At 36.1% G+C, this 19,339-nt stretch overlaps 1 protein-coding gene across 7 annotated transcripts in view; it reads left to right on the top strand.

Annotated features, from left to right (window-relative positions):
• CDC14A (cell division cycle 14A) overlaps positions 1-19,339 on the top strand; it is a 164,677-nt gene that overhangs the window by 114,084 nt on the left and 31,254 nt on the right. For all 7 annotated transcript variants that reach the window (XM_077952391.1, XM_015145931.3, XM_077952398.1 and 4 more), the window contains one exon: positions 14,615-14,774. In XM_077952391.1, coding sequence (XP_077808517.1) covers positions 14,615-14,774 — 160 coding nt within the window. The remainder of the gene's footprint in view (positions 1-14,614; positions 14,775-19,339) is intronic.

The raw sequence follows: 19,339 nt of genomic DNA, 5'->3' as shown, positions 1-19,339 counted from the left end.
TTTATGCTGGGTTGACCCTATTTTATTTTAATTTTAATTTTTAATTTTTTGTAGAGACAGGGTCTCACTATGTTGCCCAGGCTGGTTTTGAACTCCTGGGCTCAATCAGTCCTCCCACGTTGACTTCCCAAAGTGCAGGGATTATGGATGTGAGCCACTATGCCCGACTGATGGCTCTCTTTAGAATAGCATTCTTTTCCATATAATTAGTTATTTCTAATTTAAATGTAATTATTCCTTTCCAGTTTTAATGATCATGATCATGTGTGAATTCATAAAGAAATGATCATGAATTTCATAGGAAGATGCCGTAAGTAAACTCTTAGCATCTGAAATGAATAAGAGGATTTGAGCCTGCTGAGGAATGAATTACTTTAGTTGCCAATCCTAGAGGTAATAACTGATTAAGAAGTGCTGAAAAATGAGCGGTTATACTTTAGCTTAAAAGAATGATGCAGAAGTATAATGAATGCGTTAGAAAAACATGCACGGACAGGATCATTACAAAGACAGAGATTTATCTGTTTTTACCTGTGAGGTACAAATAAAATAATTCTGTTATTTTGGAGCTTTATTCTTGATCAGATTCTCAGCCATTGTCTTCCTCTGTTTCTCTGTTTTGCATTTTATGTGCCTGTAGCCTGGAGCTTTGTGCCATGTATCTGCCAGGTTTTTATTATACTAATTACTGAAGTTGAAGAAATGGTCTTAGGGTTAAAAAACCAAATACTCCTAAGCCTAGTTCTTTAAACCGTTTAATCAATATCTTAAAATTATTGCTTGTCATTTAATAGGTATCTCTGTACCTATTGCCCCAGGCATTCTGCTAAGTACAGCTCGCAAGGTGAGGAGATATAGCAGAGAATTCTACCAGTCAGGGTCACCTAGCTTTCTCAGGGTGTCAGATAACACAGCCCTCATGTTTCATGGCTGCGTATTCCCTCCAACCTCCCTATTATACTCTTTCTCTCTGCCATATCTCAAAATAGTAAGAGAAGAAATTAGAGTTATGACGCAAAGGCACTCTAGGCTGAAGAAAGATTTTTAAATTTATAGATACTTAAGCTGTATATAAAGAACTCTCAAAACTCAAGAAAACAACTTAATATAAAATAGGTAAATGATTTGAACAGAAATTCCTCCAAAATGATGTACAGATGGTGAATATTCCTCATGATCATAAGCACAGAGTTCCTAAAGAAACACTGCATGTCAAATCCAGCTATATAAAAAAGATAGTACATCATGACCATCATGGTTCAGTATTAGAAAATTAATATAATTCACCACATTAACACAAAAAGTAGAAAAATTATGTGATTATCTCAATAGATGTTCAAAAATTTGACAAAGTTTAGTACCCATTTTTAATATAAACTTTCAATAAACTAGAAATAGAAGGAAATTTCCTCATTCAGATAAAAATAATCTATGAAAACTCTACAGCTAAAATTATATAAAATTATATTTAATGGTGATGCTTTTCCTGTAAGATCAGGAACAAAACAAGGGTGTCTACTCTCACTACTTCTAATATTATACTGGAAATCTTAACCAATGCAATTAAAAAAACCCAAAAACTTAGAAATCCTGTAAGATTGCAGGATACAAAGTCAATTTTCAAAAATTTTAGCACAATTTTAAAATTCTGCTAATTAAAAGGCACACAGTATACGTATCTGACAAAAGACTTGTACACATATATTAAAAACTATAAAGAAGCAATTTTAAAAGTTAATTTTTTAATGGGCAAAAGCCTTGACCGGATATCTCACAGAAGGTAATATATGTATATGAAAAGATATCCAACATCATTAGCCATCAGGGAAATAGAAATTGAAACCACAATGAGATACTTTTTTATGTCAACCAAAATGACAAACAAAAAAGAAGTTTTACTACAGAATGCTGGCAAAGATATGGAGCAACTGGAACTCTCATGTGTTAACCAACTGGTGTATAATTATTTGGCAGTTTCTTATAACGTTAATCTATATTTAACCCTATGACCCAATGATTTCATTCCTAGGTATTTAAATAAGGAAAATGAAAACATTTGTCCACAAAAAGACTTGTACAAGAATATTCACAGTTGCTTTATTCATAATAGCCCAAAATTAGAAATCATCCAAATGTCCATCAACAATTTATAAGTGAACGTATCATAATATGTTCATAAAATGAAATACTAACCAGCGATAAAAAAGAATGAATTACTGATATACTCAACATAGATGAATATCATATTATTGTAAGAGGGGAAGAAAAGCCAGACATAAAATAATACATGCTGTATAGATAAAGCCCAAGAACAAGCAAAACTATTCTGTGGTGATAGAAATCAGAAAGCAATTGCTTCTGAGGTGTGTCAAGGAAAACTGACCCCCCCAAAAAGCATGATGGAACTTTCTAGAGTGCTGGAAATGTTCTGTATCTTATCTTGGGTTGTGGTTACACAGGAGCACAATCAGTTGTAATTCCATATACTAGCCTTAAATTAGAAAATAAAACCTAAAAAATTATACCATTTACAGTGCATCCAGTAACTTCAGGTTAGAGATGTGCAATATCTCTACACAGAAAACCAAAGAAATTTTTTTATTGAGAGAAATTAAAGAAGTTATAAATAAATGAAAAGATAAAGATTATCTTGAATAAGATCACAGCTGGAGGGTTTACACTCCCAGACATGGATTCATTTTAAAACTGCAGCAATTATGATGTTGAGGTATTGGTGTCAAGACAGAGAAATTAACCAATAGAATAGAATATAAAGTGCAGAAACAAATTCAGACATATACAGACACTTGATTTATGATAAAGGTGACATGATAGAGCAACAGGAAAAGGTCTTTTTAGTAAATTCTGCTGGGTCAACTGGATATCCATATGGGGAAAAAAAGAACCTTGGCTCCTATCTCACAACCTTTTTTTTAAAGGAATTCCTGATGAGTTGTTGATCTAAATGTGACAGAAAAATCAGTAAAGCTTCTGGAAGATAGCATAAAATAATATATTCATACTTTGAAGTTAACGAAGATGTCTTAAGTGGTACACAGAAAGCCTATAACTGAGTTGAAATTGTAGAATTCTCTTCATCAAAGACACTGTTAAGAGAGTGAAAATGAAAACCACAAGAGTAGGAGAATATTTGCATCACATAATAAGGGGCACCATACTAGTACCCAGAATACTTAGAATCCTACAAATTAACAATAAAAAGACAATCTGATAAAAAATGTGTAAGAAACACGAAAAGATACTTCATAGAAGAGAATGTACACATGGCCAATAAACATGCGAAAAGCGATTCAGCTTCATTAGCTATTTCATATCTTTTGGTACACCTATCTGTTAGAGATATACCTGTGAGTGAAACAGTTGGGTATGTGTGCATTCAGCGTTAGAATTATTAAACAGTTTTCCAAAGTAGATATGCCTGTTTATGTTCTCATCAGCAATGGTTTGTCAGTCTCTTAAATTTAAGCCATTAGATTTTTTAAAGTGGTAACTTGCTTTAGAGTTTTAATTTGCTTTTTCTTGATGACTAAGGTCTATCTTCGTATATTCTAGATACTAGTCCTTTGTCTGATAAATGTTTTTCAAGTTTTTTTTCAGTCTATAACTTGTCTTTTCATCCTCTTAATAGGATCTTTTACAGAATAAAAGTTTTAAATTTTGATGAAATCCCTTTTATCACTTTTTTCTTTTTGATATTGTCTAAGACTCTTAGTACTCAATGATTTCTCGTATTTTTTTTCTAAAAAGTTTATAGTTTTACGTTCATATTTAAGTCTGTGATGAATTTTGAGGTTTTTTGTTTATTTCATAATGTGTGAGACTTAGGTCAAGCTTCTTTTTTTTGGCCTATGCATGCCCAGTTGCTTCAGTACCATTTTTGTTGAAAATTCAATTTCTCTACTGAATTGTTTCTATAGCAGTATCAAAAATCATTTGGATATATTTGTGTTGATCTATTTCTTTGTTCTCTGTTCTGTTCCATTGGCCTATGTGTCTCCTTCCTTCAGTACCACTCTGTCTTGATTACTGAACCCATATAGTGAGCCTTAACATTGGAAGAGTGATTCCTTCCACTTTCTCCTTCTTTAACAAAATATTCTGAGCAATTCCACTTTCTTCTCCTTTTCATATAAATTTTAGAGTAAGCCTGTCTAAATCTACAGATAATGTTTCTGGGATTTTAATAGGAAGTATGTTAATCTTCTATATTGATTTGGGGAGAATTGACATCTTTACTATTGTTGAGTCTTCTAATCCATAAACATGATAGGTCTTTTCATTTATTTAGATCTTCTTTGATTTATTTCATCAGCATTGCATAGTTTTCTGGATGCAAGTCCTTTTTTGTTAAATTTACATCTAAGTACTTTTTTTTTTTAGCAATTATAAATGGTATTTATGTCCATATATTCATTGCTAGTATGTAGAAATACAGTTGATTTTTTTTTCTTTTTTTTTTTTTTTGAGATGGAGTTTCGCTCTTGTTGCCCAAGCTGGAGTGCAATGGCACGATCTTGGCTAACTGCAACCTCCGCCTCCGGGGTTCAAGTGATTCTCCCTCCTTAGCCTCCCAAGTAGCTGGGATTACAGGTGTGTGCCACCATGCCCACCTAATTTTTTGTATTTTTAAGATGGGGTTTCACTATGTTGGCTAGGCTGGTCTCGAACTCCTGACCTCAGGTGATCCTGCCGCCTCGGCCTCCCAAAGTGCTGGGATTACAGGTGTGAGCCACCCTGCCTGGCCACAGTTGATTTTTCTATGTTTATTTTGTATCCTGAAACCTAGGAGTTTTGTGTGGGGGCGTGTGTGTGTATGTATGTGCAAATTCTTGGGGATTGCTTTTTCAACCACAAATGGGACAGTTTTATTTTCTTTCTAATCTATATACCTTGTGTTTCCTTTTCTTCCCTTGTTGGACAGGCTAAAACTTCCAGCACTGTAATGAATAAGAGTGACAAGAGCAGACATCCTTGTCGTGCTCCCAGTCTTGGAAGGAAAGCATCCAGGCATTCACCTGGATTAAGTATGTTAATTGAGGTTTTCCATAGATGTTCTGTATCAAGTTGAGGCAGCTCCCCTCTATTTCTATGTTTTTGAGAGTTCTTATCATGAATGGGTGTTGAGACTTGTCAAATACTTTTTCGGCATTGATTGATAAGATCACATGATTTTCTTCTTTAGACTGTTAATATGGTAGATTACGTCAATTGTTTTTTGTATATTGAAGGAGCCTTATGTCCCTGGAATAAACCCCATTTGGTCATGGTGTGTAATTCTTTTTATATATTGCTGAACTCTGTTAAAAATTTTTATGTCCATATTCATAAGTAACATTGGTTTGTAGTTTTCTTTTTTTGTACTGTTTTGTCTGGGTTTTGTGTCAGGATAATACTGGCTTCATGAAATGAATTGGGAATTGTTCTTCTCTGTTTCCTGGAAGAGATTGTGAGAACTGGTGTGAATTCTTAAAATGCTTGATAGAATTCTCCAGTGAAATTATCTGGGCCTGGGGATTTCTTTTTAAAATTATGAATTCAATTTCCTTAATAGATAAATACTCCATTTCATATTGGGTGAATTATTGTAGTTTGTTTTTTGAGGAATTAGCCAGTTTCATCTAAATTGTCAAATTTATGTTTGTAGAGCTGCTTTTTTTTTTTTTAGTATTCCTTTATGTTTGCAGGGCCTGTAGTGATTTTCTTGGCTTCATTTCTGATGTTAGTAATATATATATATTTTTTCCCTTTGTCAGTCTCGCTAGAAGTTTGACAATTTTATTGATCTTTTCAAAGAATCAGCTCTTTGTTTCATTAATTTTCTCCTTATATTTTTGTTTATTTTTAATTTCATTGCTTCATGTTTTTATATTTATTTCCTTCTGCTTGTTTGTAGTTTTCAGGATTTTGGCAATGTGTCTGGGTGTGGATTTCATTGGAATTATCCTTTTTTGAGGTTTACTCAGCTTCTCGAATGTTTTGGTTTATACCTTGTCAAATTTGGAAGGTTTTTCAGCTATTATTTACTTAAGTACTTTCTGAACCCTGTCCTCTTTTTTCTCTCCTTCTGGAACTCTGTTGACATGAGTGTTCGGTTTTTAAGTCCCACAGCTCTCTGGGACTCTCTTCATTTTATTTTTAGTTTATTTTCTCTTTCAGATTGGATAGTTTCTACTATTCTATCTTCAGCTTCACAAATTCTCTCATCTCTCAATTCTGCCGTTTAACCCACTCGCTGAATTTTACGTTTTTTTTATATACTATTCTAAACTTTCTATTTGGTTTTCTTTATATCTGTTTCTTTGCTGAAACTTCCTATTTTGTCAGTTGTTTCGTGTGTCTTTGTTTGTTGGGGCATTTTTGTCATGGCTACTTTTAAATCTTTGTCAAATTCTTCTAACATCTCTGTCATCTTGGTGTTGGCATTTAGTGATCATGTCTTTTCCTTCAGTCAATGTCAAGGTCAGAAAATGTTAACCTGAACATTTTCCTAGTATGTTGTGAGACTCTGGATCTTACTTAAACATTCTGTTGTATCTGGCTTCTTACATGCTCCAGCAGGGGAAGGTGGTGGCAGTTGGGTTGGGGGGTGGGGGGTTGCCACATTGCTACTACCAGGTGGAGGCAGGAATCTGGATTCTGCACTCAGCCTCTGTTGATGTCCAAGGTTGAGAGACTTCTTGTTGCTGGTGGGTGGAGGTGGGAGTTCTAGCTTCCCATCTGGTCTGCACTGACACTGTAATAGGGGTCACCTTGTTGCTGAAGGGTGTTGGTGAAAGTCTTCACTCTCCACTAGGCCTCCTGTGACACCACTCCAGCTGATAAGGGAGGGTTGCTGGTCACTGCCTGATTGAGGTGAACTTCCAGGTTCCACCATTAATACCTTAGTGAGGAGTGGGGCGGAAACTGGGGGATCTCATTACCTGACTCCCAACTTAGCCTTCTTTAACACTTCTCTGGTGAGTGACTGACAAAGGGTATAGGGGTGCCTGCCTACAGCCTGGCAGCGTGGAAATCCAGGAACCCTCTCAGTCTTTGCTGGCTGTCAGGGTTAGGGCCACAGTTTTTTTCCTGTGGGGTTTGGCTGGAGAAGAGCAGTTGTTGAAATGTTTTTTGTCTTCTAGGATACCCTTTTCCTGTTCCTTTGACTAGACAGAGCAGGCTTTTCTTTGGGCTTTAAAAATATCAGCTCTGGGCTGGGCACAGTGGCTCATGCCTGTAATCCCAGCACTTTAGGAGGTCAAGGCAGGCAGATCACATGAGGTCAAGAGTTCGAGACCAACCTGGTCAACATGATGAAACTCCGTCTCTATTAAAAATACAAAAATTAACTGGGTGTGATGGCATATGCCTCTAATCCCAGCTACTTTGGAGGCTGAGGCAATCAATTGAACCCAGGAGGCGGAGGTTGCAGTAAGCCGAGATTACGCCACTGCACTCCAGCCTGGGTGACAGAGCAGGACTCCGTTGCAAAAAAAAAAAAAAAAAAAAACAAACAAAAAACAAAAAACCAAAAAAAACCAAAAAACCCCGGCTCTGTTCGCATTTTGGATCATTATCTTCTTCAGCCCTAAGACTGGGCTAAGTCAGGCAAAAAGAAAACTTGAGGTACTCAGCACCATTTCATTACTTAGGTCTCAAAGTTCCAACCACTCTGCCTTTTTCTTTTCTATTTTTCAGAGTCTTGTTATTTTTTTAAAAAATATATATAGGATTTTAAATTTTACTTATTGGGAAGAATAGGGAAAAGTACATCTACTTCATTTTCCAGAAATGGTATTATTGCCTTATATTTTAAGGTAATTAGTCTGGCTATAATTTTTGGCATGGAATCTGCTGTGGCAGTCTGAATAGTGTCTCCCCAAATATATGCATGTTTTAATCCCTGTGAATTGTGCCAGCTGTGAATGTTACTGTATATGGAAAAAAGGACTTTGCAGAAGTGATTAAGGTAAGGATGTTGATGTGGGGAGATTATCCTGGATTATTTGGGTGGGCCCAATATAATCACAGTGTCCTAAGAAGAGGGACCCAGGAGGAGCCATTTAGAGGAGAAGCCGATATGATGACTGAAACAGAGATTGGATTGATGCACTTTAAAGATGGAGGAAGGAGCCATAAGGCAAGGAATATGTGCAGCCACTCTAAATTGAAAAAGGCTAGGAAACAAATTATCTCCTCAAAGCCTGTATTGGAACCAGCCCTGCCTACTGTCACTGCTTTAGCTCAGTGAAACTGATTTCAGAATTCTAACTCCAGATCTGTAAGAAAGTAAATTTGTGTTCTTTTAAACCACCACATTTATGGCAGTGCTTTACAATATCCTTAGGAAATTAATACATCTGCTTTGTATAGATAGCAAATATTACAGTAAGAGATGCAGATCCTAGTGATGAACATGCATATTCTGAACTTCTCTTATTCATCATACTTTCTAATTTGGAGTATTTAATTCCAAATACTCCAAATTAGAAAGTATGATGAATAAGAGCGTATAGAGGAGTCGTGTGACTTAAGTGTTATTTAAGGAAGCTTGGGTTGCAACAATGTGTAAGATGAATTGGGTGGATGGAGATTGGAATCAGAGAGGCTAAAAAGGAGACTATTATCATCCATCTCAGAGAGACAAGGACTTATCAAAAGAGGGTAGAAGTTGGACTGAAGAGTTAGAGATGGGTACCAGGGACATTTCAAGAAGAAAAAAAAAAATACAAGGCTTTGAAGACTAATGATCAGAGAGACGAAGAGTATGAAGTCAATGATGACGCAAAAGCATGAATAAGTAACGTGTTCATTAAGCAAGAAATAAGAGGGTAAAAACGTTTTCTGTTAGGTTTTCACCTGTCAAAAATGACTGAACAAGTTAAAGTGATGGTATTCTTTTAAAGGTGAAAAGTCAATCAGTGCTTTTTAGAGAATGTTAATTCCAAAGCTCTGACTTATAAAGGCTGGTTTGTCATATCCTCCTAGTCCTTGAGGACCAAAATATGTCCAGGTGTTTAATTGCCGTGTCTTAAACAAGCAGCCCTCTTACTCACTGGCAGTAAGAGAGATGTTTATTAGCATCCTTTTGAGTTGTTGATGAATTTACATATTGGCTGACCTCTCCTTTGTTACAGTCTGAAATTTTGTATTTAAACTTTAAAGGATATAAATAAAACTCTCTATTTGCAAAACAACCATCAGGTGTTTTTCTTCTATTTAAAGCTAAAGTTCTTAAACCAAAAATACCATTCTGAATCCCAAATGTGTCTTCTATCAAACATCCTCAAGGTTCTTAAAATGATGTAAAAATACATCTTTTTGTTTTTGAGCCAACTCTGGACTCAACGTCCTCAGAGACAACCTTTAGAATTATAAAGGTGGAGTCAGGCTGCTTTTACAATTTGGTTGATTCTATTTACTGAATGTTTACTGTGTGAATGTTCCCCTGACCTTGGGTACCATTATCTATCTGTGATACATAACGTATATCACAGATAGATAGATCTGTTTGTGTCCTTGGGGATCATGATCTGTTAAAGCTTTCATTCATTATAAAGGGATCATTGAGGGACTAGTGTTGGGCTCCCATGGGGATTTTCACTTCATGGAGATCCTTTACTTATGGGGCCCAATATGGCATTACTTTTATTTTGCATTTCCTCCTGAGACAGAGAGAACTCACATAAAGCTTAAACCTGGCTCTTACAGGAAGTTTTGTCTCTGTAAAGCAGAGCTTCCATTTTGAACGAGGTTATCTTTAAGAAGCACAATATTATGGTTGAACTCTTTTTCATTCTTAAATCCATATATCAGAAATTCCGCTGTTTTACTTTAGTACCATAGATGTCTTCATCAGCTTCTACTTAGTTGGATATTTTCAGAATTCTAACTTTGTTGCAAGCCTTCCATTGTCTTCAGTGCTTCCCAAACATGAAAGTGCCTAGGAATCATTGGGGGATCTTGTTCAGTGCAGTCTCTGATTCAGCCAGGTCTGAGGTGAGACCTGAGAGTCTGCATTTCTAACAGGCTCCCAGGTGATGCGATGCTGCTGGTCCTTGAACTACATTCAATAACAAGGGTGTTTGGCTCATCCTTACGCTGTAGATATCAACTTAGGCTACATCTTACTTTGGTATCGATAGCATTTGGTAAGTTTCACAATTGGATTGAGCTAGATCAGAAATTAATAGTTAAACCATTGCTTTTTTATTTCAGGAATTACCAAAAATAAGATGAAAAACATCTGTTTAGAAAATGGAAAATGCTTGAAAAAGTCTAACACTAATGGTTTGAGTTTTAGCTGAGATTGACTTCTATCATTTCTTTTTCTGAAAAATTAAAAAAAATTTAAATTTCAATAGCTTTTGGGATGCAAGTGGTTATTGGTTACATGGATGAATTGTATAGTATGAACTCCGAGATTTTAGTGCACCCATCACCTGAGTAGTGTACATTGTACCCGATATGTAGTTTTTAATCTCTCTTGCCCATAGTCTCCATAGTCCATTATATTCACTCTGTATGCCTTTGCATACCTGTACCATTTCCTTTTATGTTTCTTTTAGATACATACAGTAGGTCAAGGAATATAGGCTAAAGATTTTTAATTATCTGTTTTAAGGATTTAACATTTTGTGTTTCCTAAAATACAGAAATTATAATCTGAAATACTGTAAAAATCAGAATTTAACAATACAAGATACTGTGTTTTATTAGAATTACAGGCATACTGCATAGGTTTGAGTTTACACTGTTTATTGAAAATGACATTTTCGTAGTAACACTCGGTTATAGAAGTTTCTGATTTTCTTTTCAAGAGTTACTGCTGTATTATCTGATCCATTTGTTGACTGCCAGTTGACACTGGAACTACTGACTAAGCAAAAATAAAATCCTAATATGGGTTCAAGTATTAAGGATAATTAAGTATGTATCAGAATATTTGGCAGTGGTTGCATCAGAAATTTATTATTAAATACTCATGCCAGTTATTACTCTGGATAGAAGACTGAATTTTTAAATTAATTTTGTATTATGGTAAAATATGTATAACATAAACCTTACAATTTTAACCATTATTATGTGTATAATTCAGTGACTTTATATATGTTCATAATGTTGTGAAGCCATCAGCACTATTTCCAGAATGTTTTCATCATTCCAAACAGAAACTATGTACCCATTAAACAATGAATCCCCATTATCTCCAACCCCTACCCAAGTCTCTGAAAACCTCTGTTCTATTTTCTGACATTATGAATTTGCCTGTTCTAGATTCCTCATGCAAATGGAATCATTCAATATTTGTCCTTTTGTGTCTGGCTTATTTTACTTAGCACATTTTCAACGTTCATCCATGTTGTAACGTATCAGAATTTCTTTTTGAGGCTGAATAATCTGTCTTCCTTTGATAGCAAGTTAGACCATTTTGTTAGCCAACTTCTTTAGGCCAGGAACTGTCTCTCTTTTCATAATAACTCTGGGCTGGTGGAATAGAAGGTACACAAAACAGATTGGTACTCAAGTCATGGCTAGAGTAGGCCTAGGCCAAGCTAGAAAGTGGGTTATGTTTCTACTTGAAGTGACCAAATAGTGGCTTTGGATGGACTTTGTGGTCAGGGTTGGGTTTTTTGGGAAAATGTGTCCAGGATGGAAGAAGGATGAAGATGAAGAGTTTGGTTGGTGTGGAGATGGGATTAGGCTGGGCTTAGGGAGGTGAAGGAGGACAGGTCAGCCACACACAGAAGCCTGCACAATGGCTGGCTGCCATTGTGTTCTGTACTCAGAACTAGGAATATTCACTATAACAGTGCAACTGGCTTGGATTTCATTAGAGGAATATTAAAAGTAGATGTAAAAAAAAGACCTGTGAAGGCTCTAGATCAGAATCAACTGTAACTTGGCTCATCACAGCCAAATTATTTAGTTATTTTCTTACGTCCCATGTCTGGCTAGCCTAAGCCCAACTAACCCAGGGCAAGGACATGGCTGAAAACAATGACCCCAGCACTGGCTGTACTTCTTAAGGCTCTATTCAAACCAAGACACATCCCTTCCTGTCATTTTAAAGCACATGCCCTATTAGCAGAGGGTCAGTAAATTTCATGCTGTTTTAGAAAATGCACTATATTCTTGGAGAAGGTACTTTGAGCTGGTGTGTTAGCTTCATAAGATTTGATTTTTAAATACTAAATGCTTAAAAATACATGTTTTACTTCTTTTGTTTGAGATGAGGCTTTTAGGGAGTAATAGACACCACAATAAAAGCTAGCATGGTTTGCATTTTCAATAAAAAGGAATTTGCGTGAAGTGCTGCTTTTTCTCAAGAAGCACTTGCGTACAGCATTGCTTAGCAACACACAAATCAGCTCTGACACCTTATTCATCTTTAATATTCAGGTTCAAATCAAGCCTTTCCAGAGATGGGACAGATTGCGTCTTTCAAACCAAGCAAGTGAAAGTTGTCACTTTGTAATTTTCATCTTTAGGTTGGCAGCAGCATCAGAATTTTCATTTTATAACTTCTTTTGGAATTGGAGTTTTTTTCAACTAGCCTCTTAGGTCCTTCTCCTCCTCTGTTTCCACTTTTTCATTCCTGAAGACCTTTAAAAGGTCTTTCCTTTATTTTGGGGATCAAATTTAAATTCCTTAGGATGACATGCAGGGCCCATCTCTGATAGCCTCTGCTTCAGCCAAATTAAACAATTCATGTTCATAAACGTGCTGTTTTCTTTGATACCACTTTTTCCAGCCCACGTTGTTTTCTTTGCTTGGCAATACTCTTAGCTGTATAGTCCTGCTCATCTTTCCAGATACTTCTGGAATGTTGGGGAACTTCTCTTTGATTCCTTCAGATTGAGTAAGGGGCCTCTTTTCCTGAGGTCGTGTGCAAATCCTGATCGTAGAGTTTATAACATTGGACTTCATATGTTTGCTTTTCTCATCCTAAACTAGAAATCCTTTCTTGAGAGACAGGGATTCAGTCTTTCATCTGTATATCCTGTCCTTCCTGTGTGTTTCATTTATCTGAATTTCTCAATATTTATGACAGAGCTGAATCTTCTCTTTTTTTATCATGATTTTTATTCCTTTCAACCTAACTCACTCACTCTCTCTCTCTCTATATGTATATATAGAGATATCAAAAGATATAGATATCTCTATATATACATATATTATACTTTAAGTTCTAGGGTACATGTGGACAACGTGCAGGTTTGGGAGGCTCCATCCGTGTTCCCACAGATGACACGATCTCATTCTTTTTTGTGGCTGCATAGTATTCCATGGTGTATATGCACCACATTTTCTTTATCCAGTCTATCACTGATTGACATTTAGGTTGATTCCTTGTCTTTGCTATTGTGAATAGTGCTGCATGAACATTTGCGTATATGTGTCTTTATGGTAGAATGATTTATACTCTTCAAGATATATACTTAGTAATGGGATTGCTGGGATGAATGGTAATTCTGTTTCTCACTCTTTGAGGAATTGCCACACTGCTTTCCACAATGGTTGAACTAATTTACACTCCCACCAACAGTGTATAAGTGTTCCTTTCTCTCCGTAACCTCACCAGCATCTGTTATTTTTTAACTTTTTGATAATAGCCATTCTTACTGGTGTGTGGTGGTATCTCACTGTGGTTTTGATTTGCATTTCTCTAATGATCAGTGTTTTAACCTGAATTTTATGTGGTATGTGAAATCTTTGTGAGAAAGTATTAGTTAATACTGTTGCTTTAAAAAAATCTGTTCTTACTGGTGGCATATCCTTGATAATGCTATTATTTCACTGGATGTTGATATTTTTTATGATGAACCACAGTGTTTTTAGTTTAATTCTATTCTGTACAGTGTGTTATAGGATAAAAATAAAGTGATTTTATGGGATAGTTTATCTTAGAGGAAATGTATGAAGGTGATTCCATCAATAAAAATAAAATCCTCAGAATGTCATTTTGCTTACATATTTTAAATTATCTTCGTATAACTTTGAAAACAGTTGTGATTGTGCCTTAATGAATGAAAGAAAATTTATACATTAACTTCAAACACATTTTCTTTTCTAAGGACAATCTAATTGAGGCTATAAGCCTTGCTTTTAGATTCTAAGAGTAGGTTTTTAAAGTTATATGTGAGGACCTTTCATGGTACCACCCAAAAGTAGGTATGTAGTACTTTTTGGGTAATATCTCCCAAGTTCTTTCATCTACAGTTTTGAGTCCAGTTATTCTCTCTGTTTTTATAAATAGGCATATCAAATTGCTACTTGAGAAATTGAAGATTTCAAATTTATATTTAAAAGACAAATAGGCTCATAATCTTTATTGCTGTGGAATTTGTTCTAAGCATCTGAGGACTTCAACAGTCAACTGTACAGACAAATATTGGAGGATGACATTTGTGTTGAATATAGAACCTTATTTTGGCTTTTTGAAAGTGACTTCATTGTTCTCTATTCTAAGATATAATTTTCTAGTCTGATTTGTAAATGCTTATTTGCTAAATCTTTTCCTTTATAAGACATCATACCTTTGAGATTAGAGTAGATTGTTTTAAAGATAACTTTTTCTTGTCTTTTTTTTTCTTGTTGCTTGTTTTTACAGAAAACAAGCATCGTTGTGGGTCCAAGGAGACATTTTCCGATCCAAACTGAAAAATCGACCATCCAGTGAAGGAAGTATTAATAAAATTCTTTCTAGCCTAGATGATATGTCTATTGGTGGAAATCTTTCAAAAATACAAAACGTGGAACGATTTGGAGAGGTAAGTTTTCCCTAGGAAGATTCTGTCTTAAAACTGATGTTCTGCATTTGTTTCTCAGTTGGACATATATAACATAGCAGTGTCTTTTCTCTGGATGCCGAGAGTGCCAGGTTTTTAGATGTAGAGTCATCCATCTATATAGCAAGAAGCAGAGGAAAGAAACCAGTTGCCCTTAAAAAAAAAAAAAAGCTATAATTTGAGGAGTAAATGATAAAGGAGGCTACTCTGGTAAGGGAGAATATTTACAGAAAGGAAACAGAAAAGCAAACTTTCTATTTGAAAATTAAAATAGATATCAAGAAGAAAAATTTTAATGTGACAATTGAAATAATACATACCACAAGTGGTGCTTTGAAAGCCTCAAATTCATGCTGATTTCTAAAGTAAGTGCCAACTTGAAAACATGATTAGGACAACTTTTTTTAAAAAAAATTAAAGCTCTACTGTAAACAAACCACCTTAAATAGTTGATATATATTGTCTGATTTAATATTCATAACTACCTGGTGAGTTAGGTAATACTATCTCTGTTTATAGGAAGGAAATTGTGTATCAGAGATGTTCTAACCTCAGTGTCAAACATGGTTCAATCCATATCTGTCTGAGTCCAAGCTTGTGTTTTTTTAATATTATACCCTGTTACCTCTGAATAAAAATAGAAGAGATTTACTAAGAATTAGGATTATGAGCATTTTTGGAACTAGAAACAACATTGAAACCATTTGTTTGGTTCCACTGTTGTAAAGACAAGAAACTAAAGTTCCAGGGTTGTTTAGTAGTGGGGCCACTTTGAGAACTGGGCATTCAGTTCCTAGTTTAGGTCTTTCTACCACGTTATACCTAAGGTGAAGCTAAATATCTGGTTTATATTTTTCTATCTCTAAAGGAGCAGGGAAAAAAAAAAAGAAAAAAAGGACCTGTTCAAAATAGTGGAACAAGCCAGGCAGGGTGATGTGTGCCTTTGTGGTCCCAGTTACTTGGGAGACTGAGGTGGGAGGATGTTTGAGCCCAGGAGTCGAAGCTGTAGTGAGCTATGATGGCACCACTGTACTCCATCCTGGGCGACAGAACAAGAACCTGTGTCTAAAAAATACAAAAGAAAAAGAAAAAATATAGAAGCAACAATGTAGATTTACATTCTATTAGACAGTGACCCATTAGACCCAGACAAGGGCCTTAAACCAAATACTGTGGCTCAAGCTTAGCCCACAAGGAACCCAGAATGGAAGGAACACATTATAGCTCTCTTAGGTTAATGATTGGCATCCCAAACAGATTTCTTTTTAGCGAGAAAGATAGCCAGAGTGCTTGGAGATTGGGCGCGTGAGTTTTCTTTCAAGGACAAAGGATGGAGACTGTTGGAAGAACTGATTTTTAAACCTAGTACTCTGTTCTCCAGGATGGCTGCTGATGAGGTGACTAAGTTTACCCATTTAAGTCATCTGTCCTGATGAAATATACACCTTATCTAAGGTCATGTTGATGTTAGAGCCTTTGTTGACTTTCTTGTCTCTGTGTTCCAGTCTTACCTATTAAAAGCAAATAAAAAGAAAGGCTCTGAACTAAGATTTTAACGTGATAATATAGCTAAGCAAGAATACCTTTTTCTTGCTCTAGTCAGCATTTCCTTCCCTGTTTACTTGTTGAGTTCAAGTAAACAGGGCTTTGAGTTATGAACTCTGAAAAGACAAACATAAAGTCAATCCTGTTATCTGAGAAACATATTTACCTTGCAGGAACATAGTACTTTCTATATCATAATCTTGATTAAATTAACATCTGGTAGTTAGAACATTTTATTCTCATACTCTTTTAATCCCCAATCTGTCGATCTTAAGAATACTTAACATTTATGTATCACTGTGAGGGTAAGGAATGCAGTATGATTGGAATTTAAAATAAGTCAGTTTTAAATATAAGTATATGTAAGTCTACTCCCTGGTCTTAGTCCATTTGGGCTGCTGTAACAAAACACTACAGGCTAGGCGGCTTATAAACAACAGAAATTTATTTCTCACAGTTCTGCAGGTTGGGAAATTCAAGATCAAGGCATCACAGATTTGGTGTCTGGTGAGGACCTGCCTACTGGTTCATAGACAGCACCTTCTGCATCTTCACATGGCAAAAAGAGCAAACAAACTCTTAATGCCATCACCTTGGGGGTTGGGATTTCAACATATGAATTTTGGGGGCTACAAATATTCAGACCATAGCACCCCCCATCATTATTTTAGTTTTAGCCATTGAAATGCTATTGTTTCTGAAATTCAAGGGCAGAAATGAAGGAATTCAGAGATGCCGCAGAATGATGGTATGGTGAATATTTTACACAGCATCATGTATAAGGCTCTTGGACTACTTTATTAGCTAGTTAATGGGTTTGTGCAAGTAACTCTTACAAGCACTTTTCTTGCCATGCTTATCTGGTGCCAGCTCTGGAATATCATATGAATATGGAAAATTAGCTTGCTCAAAATTGGACTTAACAGAGTTATTGATGTCTTTATTGTTCTTATAAATTGCACATGGAAAAATAGATTGAGAATGCTCTAAGAATTTAATGTGTTTCAGGTTGCATGGAGGGTGAAAGTCCATGGAATTTCTGGATTTACATAGTTTGCATATATAGAAAGTGCAAAAAGGCAGTATTCCTCTTGAGATTGCCTTGAAAAAAAAGATTAAAGCAGAGATTCAAAATTATTTTTTTCTTTCTAGGCCTACAGTAATTTTCTTGTGATTAGTTACCAAGAAGCTCTGTATTACCAGATTCGGAGAATTCGTATATAGTTTTTTAGTCCGGGCATCGTGGCTTATGCCTGTAATCCTGGCACTTTAGGAGGCTGAGGCGGATGGATCACTTGAGGCCAGGAGTTTGAGACCAGCCTGGCCAGCATAATGAAACCCCATCACTACTAAAAATAGAAAAAAAAAATTAGCCAGGTGTGATGGCACATGCCTGTAGTCTCAGCTTCTTGGGAGGCTGAGGCACGAGAATCACTTGAACCCGAGAGGCGGAGGTTGCAGTGAGCTGAGATCGTGCCACTGCACTCCAGCCTGGGCAACAGAGCGAGACCATCTCAAAAAAACAAAACAAAACAAAACAAAACAAAACAAAAAAGCCCAGTTTTTTAGTGCTTAGGATATAGGTGAAAGGAAAACAACCAGAATGATGCGGATCATAGTGATGGACTAGGTTGTGGTTTTAATGAATATTCTTTGTCAACTTAGAGTTATGAGAAATAAAATAGGGGCTTCACCTTTATAGAGCCTGGACTTCAGTGCTGGACTGGGCACTATGAAATATATACAGCCCATCCTGTGGGTGTAGGTTAGGCTCCCTGCTCCTGCCTTGCACTATACTTTTCCTCCTCAGTCCTCATCCCTCCTTTTCATACTCTCTAGGAAGGTAGAGACTTTTATTTGTCTTCATCATGATTCTATTTTTGACCAAAGGCCTTAATAAGTATTATGTGAATGGATGAAGAAGGCTTATAGTTTCAGAGAAAAAAAAAGGACAGAGACATGAAATTGGTAATAATCTAAGCTACACAAGTGCATTACGTGCTCAAATACAAAACAGTACTAGCAATAAGTGCTCACTTTAACATTTAGGGCCTATAGGTCCATTATGGCTTGGAGTTATTTTTAAAGATGGGATTTAAAGTACTTTATTTAAAGTGCAAATATTAAATCAGAATCTTAGCATGAAGGCACTATGTGCCAGGAACTGTTTTAGGCACTTGACGTTAATGAACTCTTTTAATCTTTACAGTAGCCGTATGAAATAGGCAGTGTTACTAGGCCCATTTACAGGAGACATACCTGAGTTAGAGGTCAAACCATCTATCTGCCCAAGATCCTGAGTACATGGTGAGGTGGTCATTTGAACTTCTGTGCTCTGGCTCCAAAGTCTGTGCACTCAGCCACCCTCCCAGGAGGCCTCTCACTATACTCTGCTAACTCTCTATGAGGTCTTCATTGTGGCTTTAGTAAATTATATACAGTAATTTTGAGCAAAACTGTAACCATTCCTGCTAATAAACTTCTCCTGGAATAACAACGGTTTTTACATTTTGTCTTTCTACTTTAGGGCTATAGTCCGTTATTAGCATGCCAATCGGTAGATGCTCTTGACTTAGTGATATTAATTAGATACAGGTGCTACTAATATTCAGCCAAGTTCATACAAATTAACAATCAAGTAGACAAGAATGTAGTTGTTTTAATTACGTCTTTGAGATATTGTGATTTATAAAATCCATCAAGTACTCATAAGCAGGGTGCATCTTAGAAAAATCTATGAATTAAAATTAAATCTCTAATGTCCCGCTTTTAAGCACCTTTCTTTCCCCCGTTATGACAGTGAAGACCAGTTCTAATCTGAATGCCATTGGGATCCACCAGAGGTTATTAAGCAGGGGAGTGACAGCACACAGAATCATGGTGTCAGGAGATCACTCTGGCCATGGTGTCATATAGGACTGAGGGTGGAAGGCCAGGGAGCTAGTGATGGGGAGGTCCAGGTTTTAAAGGTCCCAGCCAGTGGCAGTGAGTGGGGCAGCCAG

The sequence above is a fragment of the Macaca mulatta genome, chromosome 1 (assembly GCF_049350105.2).
Source record: "Macaca mulatta isolate MMU2019108-1 chromosome 1, T2T-MMU8v2.0, whole genome shotgun sequence".
Classification (NCBI taxonomy): Eukaryota; Metazoa; Chordata; class Mammalia; order Primates; family Cercopithecidae; genus Macaca; species Macaca mulatta.
This window is presented reverse-complemented; position numbering and strand designations above follow the sequence as displayed.